The following is a 23,715-nucleotide window of genomic DNA, read 5'->3' on the forward strand; positions in this document are numbered from 1 at the left end:
ATCCCCAAAGACTTAATAGCTTCCAGTTTTTCTGAGGCTCGTATGTGACAACTTTGATTACCGTTTTTCTCACTCAGGGTCTATACCTATAATGGTTTTGGAATAGTCAAGTATAGTAGCTAGAATTCAGATTCTGAAACCATTCAGACCCCAATCTTAAATCCACAACTGACACTTTTTTTTTCCTTTCTTTTTCTTTTCTGAATAGGATCTCTATGTAGTTCTGAACTGTCCTATATTGACCAGGCTGTCCTCTATGTCGCTTAGATCCCCCAGCCTCTGCCTCCTGAGTGCTAGGGTTAAAGGCATGTGCCACCGGAAACTGCCACTTCTTAACTCTGAGATCTCTGATAAGCATTTTTAATTAATTACAGCTTAATATCCTCATCCGTAAAATGGAAATACTAATACCAGCTTCACCAAATGAAGTGGATTAAATAAATTCAAGGGCAAAGTTTTTATGCACACAAATCTAGCCCAATTCCTGGCATGAGATGAACATTATGTAAATACAGGTTTCTCTTCCCCATTTCTTGACCACCACGAACCTAGTTCTACTTTCTAACCGCAGGTTTCCATGACAACTGAGGAAGAATATCTAAACAAGAGATACACATTTTGGCAACATTCAAATGGGATGCCTTTCCCCCAGGCTTTAATAAGCGTAAGTCCATACACTGTTTAAGTGTAAAAAATTCCATTTTTATTATCAAACAGCCACCATCACTAAATGGGGCCCTGTAGCCCCTGCCTGTGCGAAGAAACAGTACCAGGGCCAGAGTGATGACCAGACATTCCCTTTTCCTGAAATGGGAGGAGGTTATTGTAATGGGAAAAAGAAAGGCCAGAGAGATCTGTATAGGACCTCTTCTGCAAAATAATCGAAGGCAGAGGATGTTATCCATTTCCTTCAGTGAACAGTGAGGACTTTAAAGAACTTCCTGGACATGTTTCTCCTAATCTAGAGCTAAAAGAGTCAGGAGATAGCCGAGGATCTGGAAACAAAACATGGGTGAACAATTCTGTATCTGACCCTGTGTTCTCCACGTCTACCCTAGGCTTCTTTGGAGAGAAGTTCACAGCCTCAGAAGGGGGCAGGAGTTTGGCTGGAATTCCCCCTCTGTATTTAAATTTAAGGAAAAAAAATAAGTTTCTATCTAATCTATGTTTTGGTTGATACTCACAACTTCATGGGAACAAGACTTTCCCATACTTCTTAAGACTCTGCTAAGAGACAAATGCTTTGTGTCTAATACAAACTCAAGTAAACCCACCAAGGCTGTTAGCCCCGTGGTCAAAACAAGTCGCTGGAGGACCCAAGCCTATGGCACTTCGGCTGCTGAGGGTGCAAAGACAGCAGGCAGGAGCTGCAGAGATTGATAGTTTTCTAGGCCTCTTGTCCTGCCCTCATCACAGCCCTTCTTTCCCACGGTTAGTCTGTGTTTCAAATGCGTATGTCTGGCGCTGAGGGGACATAAGAGGGACAGTGGGGTGAAGCTCTCTAGGGGGCAGACTAAGCCGACTTCTGGGCTCAGACCCTTCTCTGTCTTCAGGTGGGAGTTCCAGACAGCTAAAGGGCCGGGAAGAATGGGCAGGAATCATGCTACAAGGAGAGGTTCTGGAGTGGAAGCTATAATCCCCACCCCCAGTACAAGTCTGGGTGCGCCGAACTTCCTGAGCCTCAGCCCTCTGACGTTCCCGGGCCAGGGCCACAGCAGCATCAAAGGAAAGACTACCCCCATTCCTCCAAGAAGCCCGAGACGCCCAAGCCCTTTCTCCAGGAGTCCCGTCAAGCCTACCGGGTCTCGGACATGGGCTTGCGGGTGACACGTGGATCTTACCACACATCGCACTGGGCAGCTTGGCAAACTGTGGCTTGGGGGGCACGACAGGAACAGAGCGGACCTGTTGGACCTGAACTAGGCTGGAAGCCAGACGCATGCCCACACCACCAGTTGAACCACAGGGACATGAAGACAGGTCACATCCCTCAGGACTGAGCTGTCCCTCAGCCTCCATCCCCTCTGGCTCAGGTGGCTGTGGAGGGCCTTGTTCCTCCTTAGAAGACTGTTCATTGACTTCTTCTGTACTGTCAGTCTCCAGGAACGATATACCTGGCCCTTGAGAGAGGGCCGCCTCTTCTAAGTGATCACTAACAGCTCTCCTGCCTTCAGTTTCTACATCTATGCTTTTCGGTTCCTTGCTGACCTCCCCTTCCTCCCCATCAGCATCTCCTTCTGGACTTACACTATCTTCACCATGTCCTTGATCTTCTCCTGACTTGAGGTCACTATTCCCCCTCAGTCCTTTGATCTCATCCCTTTTGTCTTTCTCAGCCTCTTGTTTGTGTACAGCTTCCCAGCTCTCCCCAGGAAGCAGGTACTCCTGGACTGAATGCTCTGGATCCATCCCAGAGTCTACTGGGATGTCCTCTCCTTTCTCAGCCCCTTCTTTTCTCCCAATCTCTCCCTCCTTCTTGTCTTTATCCTCTTCTCTTGTTTTCTCCATATCCTCAGTCTCTAAACTTGAAACTTCTTGACCTTTGGAATTTTCTTCCTTGGTCTCTATCTCTTCACTTCTCCCTTCTTCAAAACTACCCATCACCATTTGGCTTCTTTGAGCCTCCCCTCCTTCCTCATCAGCTTTTCCAGCTTCCATCTCAGTCTCTGGAATTGCCTCAGCATCTTCCCTGTTATCCGATGTGCCTCCAGGCTCAGTCTCCTTGTCCTCTTCGGCTTCCCAGCATTCCTGTTTTTCTTCAGCCTGGTTTGGAGGTTGTTTCCCACACCTTGTTGCCTCTTCCTCCAGACTCCCTACACCCTCCCAGTTCATGGGTCGAGGCCCCAGAAGGGGACTCAAGTCATCATAGGCACTCAGGAAGACTTCTTCCCCGTTTTCCTCTTCCACTTCAGGTGTGGGGCCAGCAGAATCAGGGGAACAGCAGCTAGGAGCCAAGACGTACTGTGCATCATCCAGAGACAGATCATCCAGGGGCGGCTCCACGGAGAACTCTTCCACCTGTAGGCATAGCATTGTAGCTAAGAACCAGGTAGCCCTATCCACTCTCTAGGCTACACACTACCCGAATACCCAACATGGCTCCTCCTTACCTGAGGCCCAACTCCCAGGAGCTCCTCCAGGTAGCCCATCCCAGGGTCGTCCTCCCCAAGGGAGAAAGCTGCTGCTCCTGCGGCTCCTGCTGCTCCTGCCTTGGCCACCTCCCGGTCCTCCACCCCCACCCACTCAGGCTCTGAGCTGCTCAAGTCCTCTAGGAAGGAGAAGGAATCCTGCACCTCCTGGGACAAGGAGTCCTCCAGGACAGGAGTCATATCTTCTGGGCTTGAGTCAGCCAGGGGACCTGGGGCTGATCTTGCCTCCGACTTCTCATCTGTTGAAGGAAAGGTAGTTCTAGAAATCCAAAAGTCAAGGTCAGGCCCAACCCTTTCTGATATGGGTGTTTCTCAAACTGATATGCTAGGGGCCCAACACTCCCTTTATATAGTAGATAGTCATTCTGGTCTGAGAGGACGAGCCATGTGGACTAACTACTTATAGCTCTCTTCATTAATTCTCACTCAAGTGCCGAGCACCTTGGGTTATTTGAGTGTTTGTTTGTTTATTTGTTTTTTGGGTTTTGTTTTTGTTTTTGTTTTTCTTCAAGACAAGGTTTCTCTGTGTTGTTTTCGTGCCTATCCTGGATCTCACTCTGTAGACCAGGCAGGCTGGCCTTGAACTCACAGAGATCAAGCTATCTCTGCCTCCTAAATGTTGGGATTAAAGGCATGCACCACCATGACCAGCTCTAAGCATTGTGTTTTATATCTTTATAATGAATTTTTACATTTTCCCTACAGAATAAAATGTTATGTAGATGGTTTGGTTCACAAAGTGATTATATGGAAATATGAGGACCTGAGTTTGATCCCCAGAATTCCTGTAAAATAACTCTGGGAAGGTTGGTGTGCTCTTGTAATCCCAATGCTGGAACAGGGGGACAGGTAGGTCCATGGAGCTAGTTGGCCAACCACCTTAGTCTACTTGGCAAGTTCTAGGCCAGTGAAATACTCTGCCATAGAAAAAAAAAACTATGGACACCACCTAAAGAACACCACCTAAGGTTGTCCTCGGGTTCCGACATTCATGCCCACACATGCACTGCCACTCCCCTACACTCAAATACACTCCAAAGATAGAAGGAATGTTATGGAGGATGTTGTACCACATCTTTTGTTGAGACAGGTCTCCTGTATCCCAGGCTGATCTCAAACTATGGAGCTGGGGATGACCTCAAACTTCCATTCTTCCTATCTCCCAAGTGTTGGATGACAGACATGAGCCTCCATACCAGGTTTATGATGGGGTGCTGGGGATCAAATCCAGGGCATTGTGCATGCCAGGCAAGCACTGTATCAACCGAGCTGCATCCCCAGATCTTTATCCCCATTTTGCTTTAATAAAACTGAAGCTCAAAGCAGTTTGTTCAAGGTCTCACGGGTAACAAGTGGTACAGACAAAATCTGAACCTCCGTCTACTTAACTGTCCTATTTACTTCTATACAACCTCGGGAATCTCTGATCAGTGACACTTTGGGAATAGGAGTCTGAGCATAAATCAGATCTTAGCTCTTCCTACCTAAATCAGCAGTGAATTGTTTAAGGTATCTTTCAGGTTCTACTGTTGTAAGAATAACAATACTTATATCTTCATATTATGAGGAAGTGAAATGAGCTAAAACTTCAAAGTGCCTAATAAAGTCCTCAGCACATATTGGCAAGTATTATTTAGGTCTTAGTGTTAATGCTGTAATTAAGACTCTTTTGTTTGTTTTTGTTTTCTTGAGACAGAGTTTCTCTGTGTAGCCCTGGCTGTACTGCAACTGGAGACCAGACTGGCCTCAGACTCAGAGATCCTCCTTCCTCTGCCACCCTGGAATTAAAGGTATATGCCTCCACCACCCAGTGACTGAGCTGCAAGTCACTAACTTTTGTACTTACCCATACTTGTATGTATTTATTAAGTCCCTTATGTGTCTGTCACAGAGCCCTATTCTTGGGGTAAGTCAGTGATTTGAAGCCTGGCAGAGATCCCTTCTCCATTTCATATAACCTAATAATATTACTGGATTCCCAAACCCCAAGTCTAGGCAGACACCATAAGACTGTGTTCAAAGCCTAAAGGCTGAAGCCTCTGACCTTCCAAGGCTGCATCCTCAGCACCAGAACTTCAACCTAAAGTTCTAGATCCCTTTCCAGCCCTAGGCAATCTCCAAGTTCTCACCTGGGGGGCCAGGTCCTGGGCCGGGGCCTGAGGCAGGGCTTGGCCTGGGCTGTAAGGCAGGGCACTCAAGGCCACGGGTCAGCCTGGCCAAGGAGACGTTAGAGATGATGTTTGGAGGTACACTGAGGATAGAGGTTATGTGTAGAGGGAGGTTGACGTTGTAGGGGTCTGAGATGTGGACACCAGCGCAACGCTCTGCACGGCTGCTACCCGAGGCCCGAATAGCTGACCGCCCAGCTCGCGGAGTTCCTGGCTCAGAATTCGCACTGCCCTGTGCCTCTGCCTCAGGCTCCTGTTCACCCTCTGCTGCATCCATGGAATTATTCTCCAAGCTCTCAGACGTCAGTGAGCTCGGCTGAGGACTGCTGGGCCCCACCAGCCCCTCTGGCTCTGTGGAAGGGAAGACAGGGTCACTTAGTTAGTAGCCTCAGCTCCAGAGGGTCTTGACAGCTCAAATAAGACCTCAGCAGCTCTGTTTTCTTAGATTTTAGAGGTAGAATGACTGGAAGGTACCAGACCCAGCTTCCTTTGTCCCCTACTGCAAATTATCCACCCAGTCAGCAGGTCAAAGATCATACACAACCTGATGGATCCTCTTGCCTGTCTGTAGATACAGTCACTAGCAACCACTAACACACTAATGTGTGTGTGTGTGTGTGTGTGTGTGTGTGTGTGTGTGTGTGTGTGTTTATATGATGGGGAAATGTCTTTCTGTGTACTGTGAATATGTGTTGCTCTGATTGGTTGATAACTAAAGCTGTTTGGCCTATGGCAAGGCAGCTTAGAGGCAGGTGGGAAATTGAAACAGAGAGACAGCAGAGAAAGGAGAAGCAAGGACATGCTGCCAGCCACTATCATGAGAAGCAAGATATAAAAGTACTGGTAAGCCACAAGCCACGTGGCAAAGTATAGATTTATAAAAATGGATTAATTTAAGATATAAGAACTAGATAACAAGAAACCTGCCATGGCCATAGTTTAAAAATAATATAAGCCTGTGTGTATTTATTTGGGTCCGAGCAGCTGCAAGAGCGGCAGGTGAGAGAGATTTGTCCTGACCGCAGGCCAGGCAGGACACAAAAAACATTCAGCTACATTTATACCCTCCTACACACATACCCAGAGTCTCCAGGTACAAATACTCATGAATATACCCACAGATTAGACAATAGGCTCATCTATTGGAAAACTTGGCATCTGTCTCCAAGACTGGTATATAATAGGTATTCATCAATTTTTTTTAATTACTGGACACAGTTGGACACATTTATAGACACACAAGCCTGCATTGTTACTGTCACAACACACACACACACACACACACACACACACACACACATAGCCACTAACACCTGTACTCACCATCGATGGCCCCAGCTGCAGCACTCAGTGAGTCCATGCTCTTAGCTGGCCGCAATGTCCCCTTGTTGGATTTTTCTTCTAAAAATATGAATGTACATAGCACCAAGACCTTGCACACCCTCGGCAGAGCCCCATCCCCTCACCATCCCGGACTTACCCCTGTCCTCAGCCCTCAGTGGAAGTTTACGTTTTGTCTCATGGCCAGAGCGACCCAGATTGAAGATAGATCGCCATTTCCTGACCTTCAAAGACCCCTTTCTCCTGCAGAGATTGGAGATGCAATTAGGAGTGGAGTCTGGGTGGTCAGTGCAAGGGAAGACCCAGGAAGGAGGCCTTACTTGTGTTCTGCAATCTCAATGATAGTATGGTAGGGCCGGATCTGTGGAGGTCCATCGCCAGCCTGCAAGATGCTAGGCAAGTGGTAGGGAAGAGACCTGGGCATGAGGTCCTCGGAGCTGCCTGATGCCCGGGCCCCTGGAAGTGATTTCCACCCACTCTCCAAATCTGCACCAGCTAGGAAAACAAGAAGAACTGGTTAGCCAATAGCAGAGCCAAGAAAGGAACCTCAAGTCCCCAGTCCATCCCCCTCACCAAACAACCAGGCCAAGGATATATGCAGAGGCTGTTGGAGAAAGACCCTCTCTGTCCATTTCAGAAGGGTTATTCTGAAGCACAGAGGAGGCCAGGAGATCCCAAGACATTAGCCTTGGCATCCAAGGTGGTGCCGCAGAGGCCAATCTGTATGCTAGGATGCCAACAGAAGAGGCCTGCTCAAGTCCTAGCAGGACTGATATTTCTCCAGTGTTCTCTGTGTGCGATCATCACATCCCTCCCTCTGTGAGAGACACAGTCGTCTACCCACAAAATGAGAAAACGGGATGAAGTGACTTTCGAGGCTCTCTACAGTCAATCTTAGTCAAAACCATAAAACGGCTAAAGCTCTCCCTAGTAGAGAGTGGTGATAGGTAACGGGCAGAAAGGACACTGACCAGAGAGGGAAGCACCGCCGAAGAGCTGGTCCACGTGGGTGAGGATGAACTCCACAACAATGGACTGCACACGCACCTCCATGAACGCTGCTGTCCCGTTGAAGCCTGAGGCCTCTATGTCCTTAGACCTGTCAAGATGTGGGGTCAGTCCCTAGCAACTCTCAAAACACACACACACACACACACACACACACACACACACACACAGGAGGAATGACAGACAAGGTCTTATTATGTAGCTGTGGTTGTAGTTGGTCTAGAACTCTCTGTGTACACCAGGCTGGCCTTGAACCCACAAAGATCCACCTGCCTCTGCCTCCTGAGTGCTAGTGTTAAAGTCATGTTGCAAAATGCCCAGCCTCTGAAATACTCTGTACTCGCCGTTCCTTGTCCTTACCTCCATCTCTACCTCTTAAGCCACAGGTATGAGTCAAGTTCAAACACCACGTCCCCCAGGAAAGCCATCGTAGACACCCTCAAACAACCTCTCCTTTCCTTTCATACTCCTTGCACAGTAGCACAAAAGGAAGGCTATGAGAATTGTTATAATTAATAATGCTTTGTGCCATAGTGAGTGATCTACAGCCCAGTTCGTGAATAGTCTGTGAGATGTTTGCTCAGGAAATGTTTGTCAAAGACCAATATTCTAGTCCCTGAACCCCTCAGCACAGTGTAAAGAACAAAGGCCTTGCTCTTAAGAACTTCACTTGGTCTCCGAGAAGGCCCAAGTTGGTAGATTCTATACCACTCGGCTACTGCTGAACCTTCCTGTCTTCCTGTGCTAACAAGACTCACCCACCCCCAGCCCCTCCAATATGCTCACACAACCACATCCACTTGGGTATATCTTGCTACACCAAGGTAAATCTCCCAGCAGCTCCACACTGCTCATACCCACACCCACCTCAGCAGGTTGGGGGCCCACACAATCGCCAGATTTCGGGCATGCATGTTGGTTTGGGCACTAAATGAGGCCATGTGGACCAAGTGCCTCATAAGGAACTCCAGTGTCCTGCAGAAACAAGAAGGGGATCACTGAAAAAAAGAAAACTTGAAGCAGGGGTGGCTGAGACCTGAAAACTGGGAGAGACAAGCAAAGGCTTGGGCTGTAGGTGGGGAGGGGTGGGGTGGGGAGGGTCTCTGGGGTACAGAGGGTGGAGTCCCACACACCTGTAGTTTGGGGCAGGGAGTTCTTGAAGCACGTCTAGGATCTTGATCAAGCGCTCCGGCTCTAACTGCACTGCCACTGCCTCCTAATTGGGGACAAGGGTGTAAGAAGGAGACGTCGACTCAGAGATGACCATCTTGCTTCTTAGAGGTCCAAATTAAACGTTCAGAAATGATCTATTGCTGTGTTCCACAATGGCCCCACCTAGATCTTCAAGGCACCACAAAATAGTGAAAACACCTCAGTCTTGAGCATGGTAGCACACGTCTATGATCCCAGCACTCTAGGCAAGAGGAAGAGAACAAGGGCTGGGATGTAGCCCAGTGGCAGAGTACTCACCCAGCATTCACAAAACCATTGGTTCGATCCACAGATCCACAGAAAGCTTAGGACCTTTGGGCCCACAAATGACTACTGAATCTTATTTATATTTAACAGTCTGTCTTGTGACCTTGAGCAACTCACTGTTATTCCCCTGCCTCAGTGTCCACACTAGACTGTTTTAGCTGTCTGGGAAGGGGATATGCCCAGGCTAGTCTGGATGAACTAAGCAGGCTGTGGTTGCTATTCAGAGTCTCCGTGTTGTTGCGCTCAGTAAAATGCAAGCTCCTTTCGCAAGTAGATGGGGTTTTGCTATGTTGCCCAGTCTAGGCTCAAACTCTACACTCCAGCAATCCTTCTGCCTCAACCTCCCAAGTAGCTAGATCTTTAAAAGTATTACTCAAATCAGGACACCATTTTTTTTTTTTTTTTTTTTTTTTGAGACAGGTTTTCTCCATGTAGTTTTGGTGCCTGTCCTGGATCTCTCTCTGTAGACCAGGCTGGCCTCGAACTCACAGAGATCCGCCTGCCTCTGCCTCCCGAGTGCTGGGATTAAAGGTGTGCGTCACCACCGCCCGGCCCAGGACACCATTTTTGTTGTGTTTTCTCCTCCAATGCTGTTTAAGATACAGTTACAGTTGATGGAGGGACATTCCTGAAAATATTTTTGTTAGGTAAATAGCATTTTCGTTCTCTTAAGTGTAGGGAAACTCTGGTCTAGGTGCTTTCCAAGGCCTCCCAGCTCGGACAACCTGCCTTTTATCTCCCAAGTCTTACCACTGTGCTGTGTGCGGTCTGTAGGCCTTAGGGAAATACACCATAGGGAAAAAATGAAGACAAGAAGGACAAGGGTTGACAGAGGTGGCAGGGGACTGAAGAGATCTGAGAAGGAGGGGTCTTCTTCTCAGTAATGCTTTACTGTCCCTCAGGATCCCTAGGACGGTGGCTGGCACAGGACACCCATGGGATGTCAAAATTGAAGTGGCGGCCCTCGACCCTTGTCTTCCATCCCTCCTGCCTCTCACTCAACTCACCGCAAATTTGTCATAGAGCCGATAAGTGAGAAGAGGATCTGGTAGTTCTCTGAAATAGGCCTTGCACAAGGAGGAGACGCAGTGAATGTCCTGGAGGTAAACGTCCCGCCGAAGGTCGGGCTTCCGCTCTGCCTCGAATTCCTGCCTGGGGAGGTGCAGAGTGGTCAGGAGGGGTAAAAGTCAGACAGAAGCTATGTAGGGAGAAGTAGGATCTATTAGAGGTCAGCTGCAGACAGGGTCATGGTCCAACACATGTGAGACTTGGAAGGAGAATGTTAGAATGTACACGTACACATGTGTATCTATTATATATACATATATATTCACTGGCATATTTATATGTATTTTCTATATATGTCAGGAAATATTAGGAATTGCATATGTGGATATGTAGATGTGAATGTAAAGATGGGTGTAGAGGTAGGTGAGTGGATCTATGTATGACCAACCAAGGATGCATGATTAGCAGCGAAGAGGTATGTAGGAATCAGTAGACATGAGCAATGGATTTAAATGTGTCTTTCCTTTTTCCTTGTCGTATTTTGAGAAGGGTCCCATTATACAGTTCTAGGTGGCCTGGAACTCAATACATAGACAAGGTTGACTTCTGACTCACAGAGATCCATTGGCCTCTGCCTTCTGAATGCTACCATTCAAAGTGTATGCCACTGTGCCTAGCCTGGGTATAATCTTTAAAAAAAAAATAAATCTTCATGGTCTTGATTAGATTAGCCAACAGTTGCTCAGATATGGCACCAAAAGTACCAACAACCAAAAGGAGAAAATAGATAAACTGATGACCAAATTCTCCTGAGACAGGAGGATTCCCATGAATTTGAGAGTAGCCTATGCTATATAAGTTCTAGTCCAGTCTTAGTTACACAGTAAGACTGAAGAAAAAAGAGATAGAGAGAGCAAGACAAGGGTCTGGGGAGATAACTCAGTTGATAAAGTGCTTGTCCCATGAGCATAAGGATCTGAGTTCAGATCCCCGGCACCCACATAAAAAGCCAGGCACAGCAGCAGAGGCCTGTAAGCTCAGCACTGGGGAATCCCAAGAGTTTGCTGGCCAGTCTGTCTAGCCTAATCTGAAAGTTTCAAGTTCAGCAAGATACTCTGTCTCAAATAACAACAATAACAGCAATAATGTAGGGGGGACTGGAAAGATGCTCAGCAGTTAAGCTGCCCTTCCAAAGGACCTAGGTTCTATTCCCAGCACCCTCGCAGCCATTTGTAAATTACAATTCTGGGCCTCCTTGATGTCTGTGGGCACGAGGCACACACATAGTTCACAGGCATACAAGCAGGCAGAACACCCATACACATAAAATAAAAAATTTTAATAAAAATAAATTAATTTAAAAAATAAAATGATTGAGGAAAACAAGTATTATTGATCTCTGGCTTCCGCACAAATGCACATACCCACACAAACACATACGTACATATACCATACACAAAAGAAGAAGAGAAAAGGAACATTTATGTGTCAAAAGACACTATCAATAAAAAGAACCCTGGGTTCAAAATTCCCACTACCACAAAAGAAGAAAAGAAGGATAACACCCACAAACCACAGATGGGGAGCAGGAAACGCTGTTCATCATACATGTGATTAAAATCTAGTACTCAGTCAGGCTGTGATGGCTCACTTTAATCCCAGCACTCAGGAGGCAGAGGCAGGCAGATCTCTGTGAATTAGAGGCCAGCCTGATCTACAGAGTAAGTTCCAGGACAGCCAAGGCTACGCAGTGAAACCCTGTCTCAAAAAAAAAAAAAAAAAAATCTAATATTTGGAACATACCATCTTATTACAACTCAATGATTTAAAAAATGATTAAGCAGAAGCATAAGGTTTGAATAGGTGTCTCCCAAAAGAAGTGCTGAAAGTGTTCACCTCATCTGTAGCTGGGGAAATGCATAGGTAAGTCACAATGACTTATCAGTACACACCCACTAGGATGACTGCCACCAGAAAGACAGTGACAAATGTCGGCAGGGCTGTGCAGAAATTCGAACCTTCATACATTTATGGCAGAGATATAAATGATACAGCTGTTATGGAAAACAATTTGGTAGTTACTTTTAAAAGTTCAACATGAAGTTACCATATGGTTCAGCAGTTCCACTCAGGTATACATTCATAAGAACTGAAAATACATCCATAAAAGCTTAAACATGTTTGTAGTAGAATTATTTATAATAACCAAAAGGCAGAAACAACCTGGATAGCCATCAACTGACAAATGGGTAAAAAATGTTATGTAGCTATCCTGGAGAACTGTATTCATCCATAAAAAGCAATAAAATACACAGCATGCATGAACCTTGAAAGAACTCAGAGTGGAGAGCCAGACTCACAAAAAACATGTATTGTATCATTGGTTTATTTATGTGAGATGTCCAGAACAGACAGATCCATGTGGACAGAAAGTCAAGTTAGGTGAAGGGGAAATGCAGAGATTTTTTGAAGGATGGTGACATGTTCTGGAATTAATGATGATGGTTGCAGTGTTGTGAATATACTAAAAATAACTGATGCAAACATTTTTAAATGGTGAATTTTATAGTATGCAAATCGTGTGTATGTGTATGTGTGTGTGTATTAAAAGCAGACTGTATATGTGGGAGTGGAGAGAGTATGTGTGCTGAGGGAATGAGCTTGGGGTCCCCACCTTCCCTGACCAGACTGTGGAGCCTCTCCTTGGAATAGTACCTAACATCTGTGCTTCCTTCTCCCACTTCCCCTTACCCCTCCTGCAGCTTTCCCCAGCAGCTTTTGCCATGGCTCCCTGGCCCACAGAGCCTGCCAACTCTGTCTGACTCACCGGAGCTTCTGGATGTTAGAGGAGACCCCTGAGAGGCGGTAGATCCCATCCACCACTCCATACTCTTGCACAAATTCTGCACAGCTCCTTAGCACCTGGGGCACTGGGGACACAAGATAGGCAGAGAAAAGAACATCTGAAAAGCTAGAGACTGTAAGGGGTCTGAGAAATGGCAGCATCATGGAGGAGGGTTCATGGAGATTAATTAATTAAGGGCAAAGCTTATGAAATAAAAAACTCCCTGGAAAGGTTCTTACAGGTGATCAGACTCAACTCACCTATCTTTGTATAATATTTTTATCCCGTGGTCCTGGAGTCTCAGCATAAACTCCAGTACTTTGAAGAGGAAGTCACTGCTACTCAATATTAACCTCTCAGTGCTATCTCTTTTTCAAAGATAAAAAAAAAATTTTAATTATGGGTATGTGTCTGTTCACGGTAATTTGCGTATAGTACTGGTGCCTGCAGAGGCCAGAGATATCAGATATCCCTGTAGCTGGAAGTGTAGGGGCTTGTGAGGTGCCCAACATGGGTTCTGGGAACTGAATTCGGATCCTCTGCAGCAGCAGTAAGGGCTTTTAATCGCTTCAGCCCCAGGTCTCTAACAGGCTTTCTCTTTGGCCACCAATCAGCTCCCAAATTATGAGGCAGAGAATGATTGGTTATGAATGCTCGGCCTTATCTTATGCTTGTCCTGCTAGCTGATAACTTAATCTGTTTCTCTTCATCTAGTTTTTTGCCTTAGTGCTTTTTACCTTTCATTCTGTATGTCCTACTCCCTATTAAGCTGGCTGACGGCTGCCTGGCTGGCTGGCCCTGGGCATCTCCCTCTTTTCCTCTCATTCTCTCCTCCTTCTCTTTCTCTCTCTCTCCTCCTCCTACTTACTCTCTCTGCCCACCAGCCCCACCTATACCTCCACTGACTGACTATTGGTTGTTCAGCTTTTTATTCGGCCAATCAGGTGCTAAGTAGGCAGGCAAGGTGAAACAGCAACACATCTTTACATTGTTGAACAAATGCAGTGTAAACAAATGTAACATCTTTACATCATAAAACAAATGCAGCATAAACAAATGTAACACATCTCTACATAGTTAAACAAATGTCGCATAAACAAATGTAACACATCTTTGCCTAGTTAAAGTAATATTCCATAACACAGCTCTACCTCTATTTGTTTGTTCATTTGTTTGTTTTAAGACAGGGCCTCAGCCGGTCGGTGGTGGTGCACGCCTTTAATCCCAGCACTCGGGAGGCAGAGCCAGGCGGATCTCTGTGAGTTCGAGGCCAGCCTGGACTACCAAGTGAGCCCCAGGAAAGGCACAAAGCTACACAGAGAAACCCTGTCTCGAAAAACCAAAAAAAAAAAAAAAAAAAAAAAGACAGGGCCTCATGGATCTTGGCTGGCCCTCAACTTACTATGTAGTTGAGGAAGACCTTGAATTTCTGATCCTCTTACCTCTACTGCTGTGGAATAATCTTTCTCTACATTGTGTGAATATATGTCACTATAATTCGTTTAATAAACAAGCTGACTGGCCAATAGCTGAACAGGATAAAGTTAGGAGAGAAAGCCAAACTGAGATTAATGGGATGAGAAAGGTAGGAGTCAGAGGAGATGCTAGCTAGCCACCTAGCAAGCAGGACATGTAAAAAATGAGGTAACAAGCCATGAGCCATGTGGCAAAGCATAAATAGAAATATGGGTTAATTTAAGTGTAAGAGTTAGCTAGTAACAAGCCTGAGCTATTGGCCCATCATTTATAATTTATATTCTGCCTCTGACTCCATTATTTGGGACTGGGTGGTTGGGACAGGAAAACTGTGCTTTACACTCTACTCCTTGAGTACTGGGATTACAGGTGTATACCATTACATTCTATTTGTTTGTTTTTGAGAGTCTCACCTAACCCAGGATGACCTTGAATTTGCTGTGTAATTGAAGGTGACTTTGGATTCCTAATCCTACTGCTTCTGCTTCCTGAATGCTGAGATATAAGCGTATGCCCGAATACTTGGTTTACAAGGTACTGGGATCAAACCCAGGGCCTGTGCATGCTCGGCAAACACTCTGCCAACCAAGCTACATCCTTAGTCCCTCTTTTTATGATATATACCCAGTAGTGTATCTTGTTTATTATTTAAATTTTACACAGAAAATGATGGGCTAGGGTTGTAGAACAACAAACCATTTAGTACAATAACCTTACATTCTATTTCAACAGTTTATATATGTTTTACAGCTTATATATAAATCCAGATGACAAAAACCTTAAACATCAATTAGCTTAAAGATAAAGAAATAAGCTTGGCATGGTGGTGCACACTTTTAATCCCAACACTTGGGAGGCAGAAGCAGGCAGATCTTTATGAGTTTGAGGTCAGCCTGATCTACAAATTGAGTTCCAGGACAGCCAAGGCTACACAGAGAAACCCTGCCTCAAACAAAACAAAAACAGATAAATAATTAAGAAACACAAAAGAACTGGGCAATGGTGGTGCATGCCTTTAATCAAAGCACTTGGGGGAGGCAGAGCCAGGCTGATCTCTGTGAGTCTGAGGCCTACCTTGTCTACAAATTGAGTTTCAGGACAGCCAGGACTGTTACACAGAGAAAACTTGTCTTGAAACACCACTCCCCCCAAAAAGAAAGAAACATAAAAAGAAAACCACCTCAATCTAACTTTAAATATCACTGTCCATATTACAAGAAATAAAAAAATATTCGAAAATAAAACTATTAGGTAAATCACAACCTAAAACGGAGAAGTAAGATAAATGGTATCTCTTTGTTTGTTTGTTTATTTTTGTTTTTCAAGACAGAGTTTCTCTAATTAAAGGCATGTGTCACCAATGCCCGGCTAGGTAAATGGTATGTCATTAATAATCGTGTGTGTGTGTGTGTGTGTGTGTGCGCGTGCGTGCGCATCCCAGGATCCCTGAGTGAGTACAGAGAGGCATCCCAGGATCCCTGAGGTAATTGCAGGTGGTTGTGAGCTGCCCAACATGAGTGCAGGGAAACCAAACTCTGGTCCTCTGCATGTGTTCTGAACTGCTGAGCGGTCCCTCCAGCCTCGCCCTCAGCTTTCAATGCTGTAGTTATGGGAAGAATAGGTCTGCACCTTTGGAACTGAAACTTCTCTTTGTCATCAGTTGTTACCCCAGAATTTTTAAAGGGGGCAGCAATTTTGTGGGGCAAGGGAGGCAAAGTAAAAGACTGGTCCCCAAACTGCACTTATGCAACACTCTGCCAGCCATGAAAAAATGAACACTGGTTATCCCAGCTGAAATGGAACCCAGCTGGAGGCGTTTGGTTTGAGGCACTTTCTCTGGTAAGAAAGCTTACGGTTGACTTCAGAAAGTGCCAGACCTGATGACTCAGTCAGGAATGAAAGGAGAGAACTGACTTCCAGGTGCCTTCATGGCACATGTGTACCCACACAATATACACACAAAATAACGTTTTTTAAAAGTGCAAAAAATTATTTTATCTCTACTGACCCTGGGCCACCACTGTGTTACTAGACTAATCTCCTTAAAGATAATATTGTGGTATTTCTCATGTTATCTTGATATAGTATTAGCTGTGATAGTGTCTCAAAAACAAGTGTTGAATCCCAGAGAGAAAGCCATGCAGCCAGACGGTGGTGGCCCATGCCTTCAATCCCAGCATTCAGGAGGCAGAGGCAGTCAGATCTCCCTAAGTTTGAGGCCAGCCTGGGCTACAGAGCTAGTTACAGTACAACCAAAGCTGTACAAAGAAACCCTGGCTCCGAAGACAAAAAGCAAAACAAACAAACAAAGAAAGCCACGCAGCCAAAGGTAGCTGTGAGTGCAACCTAACTCAGATTATAAACCCTTTCCCCACTTTCAATCCTAGGCTATATAAACACCTAGCCTGCTCTAACCAAGTAGTCATTGCTTATCTTAAAGATACAGAATAAAATATGAGCTCCTCAGCCTGAGATATAAAACCTTCACAAACCAGGTCTTGACAAATTCTATGACTGAGCCCTTTGCTCCATAATCAAGCCTGGTTACCATTCTTCATTGATGTGGCTTGGATATGCTTTTTCTCTCAGTGGTTCATGAGTGTAGTGATGTCGAGACGGGAAACAATTAAGAAAGTGGGGCCTAGTGAATGATAATTAGGTCATGGGGCTCTCTCTCCTCATGTATGAATTATCACCGTCTCTTGGATTTTGTGGGAAGTTTGTTTGGCTCTTTTTTTTTTTTTTAAACTGTGTGTATGTTCTTGCTGTTTGAGACATGGTCTTTATTACTAGCTCAGGATGGCCCTTAAGAAGCTCCAATACTTTTCAAGTAGTGGGGTTATAAATGTGTGCCACCAAGGCTTACAATGCTGTACCTCTTTGGGGTGGAGTGGGTCTTGCATGACTGGATCAGAGAGTGGATTATCGTAAGCAATGCCACCCCATGCTTCTGCATGGTCCCTTCTGCATACAGAGAGTTTTCTTTCCACCTCATCATATTGTGACATGTCTAGGGGTCCCTTGCTAGGATGCCGACATACGCTCTCTGAAACCCTCAGCCACTATAGCCATGAGCAAAATCAACCTGTTCATAGTTTCTTCATTTGAGGCATTTTGCTGGAGCAGCACAAAACTGACTAAGGCACTTGTTCTATTCTCCTGTCTGGAAATAACTTCCCCTCCAATTGCCTGGTAAGCTATTACTCAAAACATCTCAAGCATCACCTCCTAGCTGGGCAAAGTGGCACATGCCTATAGTCCTAGCTCCTTGGGAGACTGAGGCAGGATAATTACTTGAGCCCAGGAATTCAGTCAGGGCTAACGTACAACATAATGAGACCATCTTTAAAAAAAAAAAAAGCCGGGCGGTGGTGGCGTACACCTTTAATCCCAGCACTAGGGAGGCAGAGGCAGGCGGATCTCTGTGAGTTTGAGGCCAGCCTGGGCTACCAAGTGAGTTCCAGGAAAGGCGCAAAGCTACACAGAGAAACCCTGTCTTGAAAAAACCAAAATAAATAAATAAATAAATAAACAAACAAACAAACAAAAACTGAACCAACTAAACAAGGGCTGGAGAGGTGGCTCAGCAGTTAAGAGTGCTTGCTGGAAAGTAAGGGGACTGGAGTTCAGATCCCCAGAATCCATGTGAATTCATGTACAGGGCTTGCAATTCTAGCCTCACAAGGTAGAGACTGGAGATGCCCCAGAGCAATCAGGCTGATGATACTAGCCATAGCGGTAAACTGTGGGTTTGACTGAGAGACCCTGCCAAAAATAATGTGGTGGAGAGTGATGGAGAATGATCCCAAATATCAACCTCAAATCACCACACACTTATCTACACACACACACACACACACACACACACATACACACACACGAATAAGACAAAAGTAAATAAAAAAGATCACTGTTGATTCTGAACCCTTTGCAGATTCTATATTACAATTCCCATAGTCCTTTGCTCATCTCAATATTTTTAAAGATGTATTTAATTTATATGTGTATATGCATGCATCCTCTATGTGCACCATGTGCATGCAGCTACCTGAGGATTCCAGAAGAGGGCATCAGATTAAGGTGGAACTGGAGTTACAGGCAGTTTCGAGCTACACTAAGTGGATGCTGAGAACTGAACCCAGGCCCTCTGCAAAAGCAGCAAATGCTCCTAACTATTGAGCCATCTCTCCAGTCCCCAATATCACAGTACTTACTACATTTTATTATAAGTGGTTGTATCTGTACCTCCTGACAAATGGTACTCACTTGTCAGAGAATCATATCTCTCACTGTGGTAAAAAATAAGGTACTCAAATGTTCGTTAGATTACATGATGAATTAATTCAGAATTATGTCAGAATCATGACATCCCCTAGAGATTTGATAAAGGATATTGTGTTTGAGAAAACACTGAGTCTTGTTGACTGGAACTCACCAGAGAAATTCCTCATTTATGTCAGTGTCAGGGAAAGCTGTGTTTCTTCTCAGCTACCTATTTTTTGTTCCCTAAAAACCTTGTGAGTTTCATATGACTTTAACCACTACGCAGTTCAAGGCCCAACCCTGGCAGCCACAGAACTATCTGACATGCATTTCTGGGTCCTACTCTTCCTAATTTCCCTTCAATTGAGTCTCTTCGGTCGTTTATTTGTTCGTTAAGTTGTGTCTCAGAAGTCAACCCAGCTTTTATGTTTGATGTTTATTTGTTTTGTTTTTCGGGACAGGGTTTATTTGTGTAACAGTCCTGGCTGTCCTGAAACTCACTCTGTAGACCAGGCTAGCCTTGAACTCACAAAGATCCACCTGCCTTCCCAAGCTTTTTGTGGAACAAACACGACAGAAAACCAGAGTGCAGAATATAGATAATAATCCCACCAGCCACTGGTTTCACCTTTCTTCCAGTGACCTGGTTTTCAGATCCTTTGTCTTTTTGCTCATAACCGGAACTTAGGTAAGACAAGAAAAAAAGCATGGAGGGTAAAAAAAAAAGGAAGCCTTTGTTTTCAGGGTTTTGCATGTGTTAACATGCATCATCCTTAGAATGAGGGGCCTAGGACATTTGCACAATGTCCCTGGAGTGAGTGGTTCCTAAGTTTTGGGCCCCTCTCATCTCTCCTCACCTCACTCTAGTCTCAGCTGTATGGATTACTGTTCATGCCTTCAGAACCTGCTCCCATTTTTCCATGGTCCCCTGTCCTTAGTTCTGCACTGGATGCAGAGATAAGGCAGCCCTCCTTGTTGAAGCTGCTGGGTGCCTGATGCTGCATCAGTTCTTTTGGCCACCACATTACTCTGCTGATTCATAAACAGTCTGCTGGCTGGGCCTGGTTAGTGCACACTTGTAATCCCAGCATTCAGAGCTTACACAGCAAGAGGATATCTCAAAATGGAATAGAGAAATATCAATATCCCACTCTCATTTAGACTCCTAGGTTTAATCTTAACCAGGTTTCCCTGTCCTATTCTCTTCAGTTGATTTTCAACCTCTGGAGTAGGTCTTTACAGAGATGGGCGATCTTAAGGAGCCTGAGCCATAAAGGAAATGGGCCGAGAGATAACAGGGTCAGAGATGGTGGCACTGCAGATATAAATCAAAGAAATGAAATCAGAGATGTAACCTAGAGACAAGATTGGGGTGATGGAGTCAAAATGATATGACGGATATGGGTGGAGTCAAAGAAGAAGTACCTACAGTGAACCAGAAACCGAAGCAAAGTATGTAAGTGTATGTAGGGCTGGGGGGAGGAAAAGATCCATTTAGGGTAAAAGAGTTGGGGAAGAGGTCTGAAGCCGAGCAAGGGTATAAGGATGAAGAAAAACCATCAGATCATCAGGGAATATCAGTACACCAAGAGCAGATGATCTCACTGGCCTGGACCTTCATTTTCTTGCTGGGTATTGGGCTAAAGAGAGAAGCTCTCATCAGCTAGCCTCACTCATCCCTAAGAATTTCCACCTCTCTCTACCAGGGTGTTTTGGGTAAGGGGAGGAGTTCTCACTGCTGCTCTGGCACCCAAGATTCCTCTCTTAAGCCTTGGGATCAGGTGAACTTCTGATAAGGGACAGAAAGTATTTCTCACCTGCTCTGAGTTCACCTGCAATCAGGAGCCACTGGCCTTTCATTACTCCTGAATCTCTAGGGGAGAATCCCTTCACCTGCTGAGAATGATGAGTCTGGGAACCACAGAAAGGGAGTCTGGGCTGTCTGTGGATGATGGGAATCACAGGAAAGGGCTGAGCCAGGATAAGGAGGCTGCACTGAGGGTTTGTCAAGAGCTGCAAGAAATCCCCAGTTAAGTCATATGGCTGTCTGTCAAGAGTCATTGTCTGGTGCTGGCTAGATGGCTCATCAGTTATGAGAATAGACTGTTCTTCCAGCGCACCCACACGGCAGCTAACAATTTTAACTCCAGTTCCAATGAGAATCTGATGCCCTCTTCTGGCCTCCATGGATACCGCACACACGCGGAACACAGACATACCCACAGGGAAGACACTCACGCATATAAAATAAAAATAAATAAATCTCAAAAAAAAATTTTGTTTTGATCATTTAGTGCTGATGAGATGGTTCAGAGGGTAAAAAAATGCCTGGCACCAAGCCTGAAAACCTCAGTTCAACCCCTGAGACTCACTCTTTATGGTGGAAAGAGAGAATCCGATTCCAAAAGTTTCCCTCTGACTCCTACATATGCACCATGGTACATGTGGGGACACACACACACACACACACACACACACACACACACACACTAATAATAACAATAATAACAATAACAATAAAAATATGGCCTGCCAGGCAGTGGTGGCACACACCTTTAATCCCAGCACTCGGGAAGCAGAGGCAGGCAGATCTCTCTGAGTTTGAGGCCAGCCTGGTCTACAGAGCAAGTCCCAGGAAAGCCAGGGTTACACAGAGAAATCCTGTCTTGAAAAACAACAGCAACAACAAAATATGGTCTGTGAGGTGGTAACAGTAGGTGGGTAAAGGTGCTTGCCACCAAACCTGATGACTTGAGTTTGATCCCTGGGACCCATTGATGATGGAAGGAGAAAATCGATTCCCTCAAGTTGTCCTCTGACCTTCACACCTGCATTGGAACTAATATTCCCCTCCCCAACATGCATACAAAATATATAAACAATGTGGTAACTTTAAAAAAAAAAAATCATTATCAAGAGTGGGATGATCGTAAAAGAGCCAGGCTTGCTCAGTGAGAAGAGGAAGGCACAGAAAAGTCCACCTCAGCTGTAAACACTCTTTCTTGGGGCCTGGGCTTTCCCTTAATGGAGGCTGGTGGGGATGGGGCCCTCTGATGGAGGAGAAAAGGGGAAGGAGGTGTCTGGGGACACAAGGGCGGGGCTAAGAGCAGGAAATGAGCTGGGAACCACCATCACCCTCCCTTCTCTGCAGGCACCACAACCAGAGAAGGGGACAAAGAGGAAATGACAGATTGGGGTGGGGTGGAGTGGGGGGGGAGAATCATGCCCTTTTTTGTAAGTCGCTCGGTGTACTGAAAACAAGCTGGACAGTGTAGTCCCGATACCTCAGTTTCAAGCCAAATTAAGACATGGTTCTGAATGCACGCTAGGCAGAGTGGTGAACCAGGGGTTGTCCCTGGGCATGCCGGCTTCCAAGCCCACTGCATAGTAAGCCAGGGGAGGAACTGAGGAAGCTCCAGACAGTGCCCACACCCCTCTTTATTAAACAGCTTCTACTCCCAACTTCAAATCAGGGCTTAAGCCACCTCCTTCACGTCTCCTGGGTTCCCCACATCAGCAGCGTCTCCCCTCGCCCTTCGACCACCGCAAACCCGTTCCTTTTTTTGCAAGCCGTCTAAAGAGGGTCACTCCTTCCCCCGACCCCCTCCTGTGGCCCAGCAAAGGTGCAGAAAGTCCAGGTCCCTTGTCCCTGGGTGCTGTTCTCCAGCTAGGATGCCTCCTTCCTCTCTCGCCAAGCTATATCCTCAGACCTACTGGGCCCATTCCCATCTGTGTCTCCATTTATTATTCTACCAACCCTCCCCTTCAGCCACTCTCCTGACACAGGACCTCTGTTCCCACCCTCTGTCCTGTCTCCGTCCCGTCACCTGATTCATCTGCATCTCTAGACTTTTCCAAATCTCACCGTCCCGCCTCTTGTTCCCTTGGACTTCCCACCCTCGCCCCCGTCTCAGCGATCTGTCCCCTAACTCTTACAGAAGCGAGCCTCTCTGCCTTCTCTGAACCACATTTCCTGTCTTGCCTGTACACAGGTCTCATGGATGGTGACCCTGGGCCACTGGGCCCTAGCAGCTGATTCTTCCCCACAGACCAAATCAAGCCAGAGAAGACAAGCTTAGTGTCTGCGTGGCGGTCCATGCACCCACCCAGCTTCCCCCGGCTCTGGTTGGTCCCCTTACCGTCCTGGCCTGAGTGCTGTAGATGTTCCTGTAAGTCGCACCCAAACACCCGTTCCTTGGAGCAGCCTTTCTTCTTTCCTTTCTGCCGAGACTTCATGGCCAGAGCCCCAGGGATCTGGCCCCTCCACCTCTGTCCCCCAAAACCTTTGACCTACCAGTCCCCCATGGAATCCCAGTCAGTAGTTGGGTTTGGCCCGGCCCCAGAGGGGCAGGGCTCCAAACTGGAGGTGGAGGGTGGCCTGGGCAACGGCCAGCAGCACTTGCCTCTGGGGGCCCCCTGGGGCCACACGGAAGTGGATATGGAAGAGGAAGCTACCAGAACCCGGGCATGAAGCTGCGTCTCGTGGCCAAGCTGAGCGGCAGCCCTTCTCGCCCTGTGCAGCTCTAGGGGGGCAGGAAGCTCTGCAGCTCCCCAAACCCGCTTCCTGTTAGAGCATCTTTGCAACCACAGGGCCCGGGGTGGGGGTGGTAGCTGACATTCACATCCTCATCATTGCTGGGACTTCATCCATTGGTCACGAAGGGAGGTGATGTCAGAACCCTTGGGTGGAGTAATGGTGCCTGGGTTGTGAGCAGGTGGCTGGCATTTCTAGAGACCAAAATTCTTGGGTGGGACCGAGAACTGAGGCTTGCCGGTGAGCAAGGCAGGAAAGGACCGTACAGAATATACTCAGGATGGAGGGTGCCTCAGATGACCCTGTCATCTTGGTCAAGCCACATTCCTTCACTGAGCCTCAGTTGCCATACCTTTCAAAGGGAGGACACAGACCAGCTGGCTTTTGGGGTTTCAGTTTCTTTGTCTGTAAAACGGTGCATGGCTGTCCACCCCACACAGCTGC

The 23,715-nt window shown here is 46.2% G+C and overlaps 1 protein-coding gene across 2 annotated transcripts; it reads right to left on the bottom strand.

Moving 5' to 3' along the window:
- Nucleotides 1-680: 680 nt before the first annotated feature.
- Arhgap30 (Rho GTPase activating protein 30) lies at nucleotides 681-23,301 on the bottom strand. 2 transcript variants are annotated; one of them, XM_028860073.2, is made up of 12 exons: nucleotides 22,877-23,301; nucleotides 12,981-13,083; nucleotides 10,153-10,297; nucleotides 8,800-8,882; nucleotides 8,534-8,641; nucleotides 7,630-7,757; nucleotides 6,979-7,153; nucleotides 6,798-6,901; nucleotides 6,641-6,718; nucleotides 5,279-5,668; nucleotides 3,111-3,388; nucleotides 681-3,018 (listed from the first exon to the last, which is right to left on the bottom strand). In XM_028860073.2, the coding sequence occupies exons 1-12, from the start codon at nucleotides 22,971-22,973 to the stop codon at nucleotides 1,411-1,413; spliced, it is 3,297 nt and encodes a 1,098-aa protein (XP_028715906.1). In that variant the 5' UTR covers nucleotides 22,974-23,301; the 3' UTR covers nucleotides 681-1,410. The 2 variants fall into 2 exon arrangements, with proteins under 2 accessions (XP_028715906.1, XP_037067141.1); XM_037211246.1 differs by having other exon boundaries at nucleotides 3,294-3,388; nucleotides 22,877-23,300.
- Nucleotides 23,302-23,715: the final 414 nt, after the last annotated feature.

This window comes from Peromyscus leucopus, chromosome 15 (assembly GCF_004664715.2).
Source record: "Peromyscus leucopus breed LL Stock chromosome 15, UCI_PerLeu_2.1, whole genome shotgun sequence".
NCBI lineage: Eukaryota > Metazoa > Chordata > Mammalia > Rodentia > Cricetidae > Peromyscus > Peromyscus leucopus.

Bases quoted from the DNA above. Each gene is read 5' to 3' on its own strand.
- Arhgap30 (XM_028860073.2), bottom strand. From the start codon at position 22,973: ATGAAGTCTCGGCAGAAAGGAAAGAAGAAAGGCTGCTCCAAGGAACGG. The intron at 8,883-10,152 runs GTGAGTTGAGTG...GTCCCCAATTAG, and splicing joins GGCTCTATGACAAATTTGCG to GAGGCAGTGGCAGTGCAGTT. The intron at 3,019-3,110 runs GTAAGGAGGAGC...CTATGCCTACAG, and splicing joins TCCTGGGAGTTGGGCCTCAG to GTGGAAGAGTTCTCCGTGGA.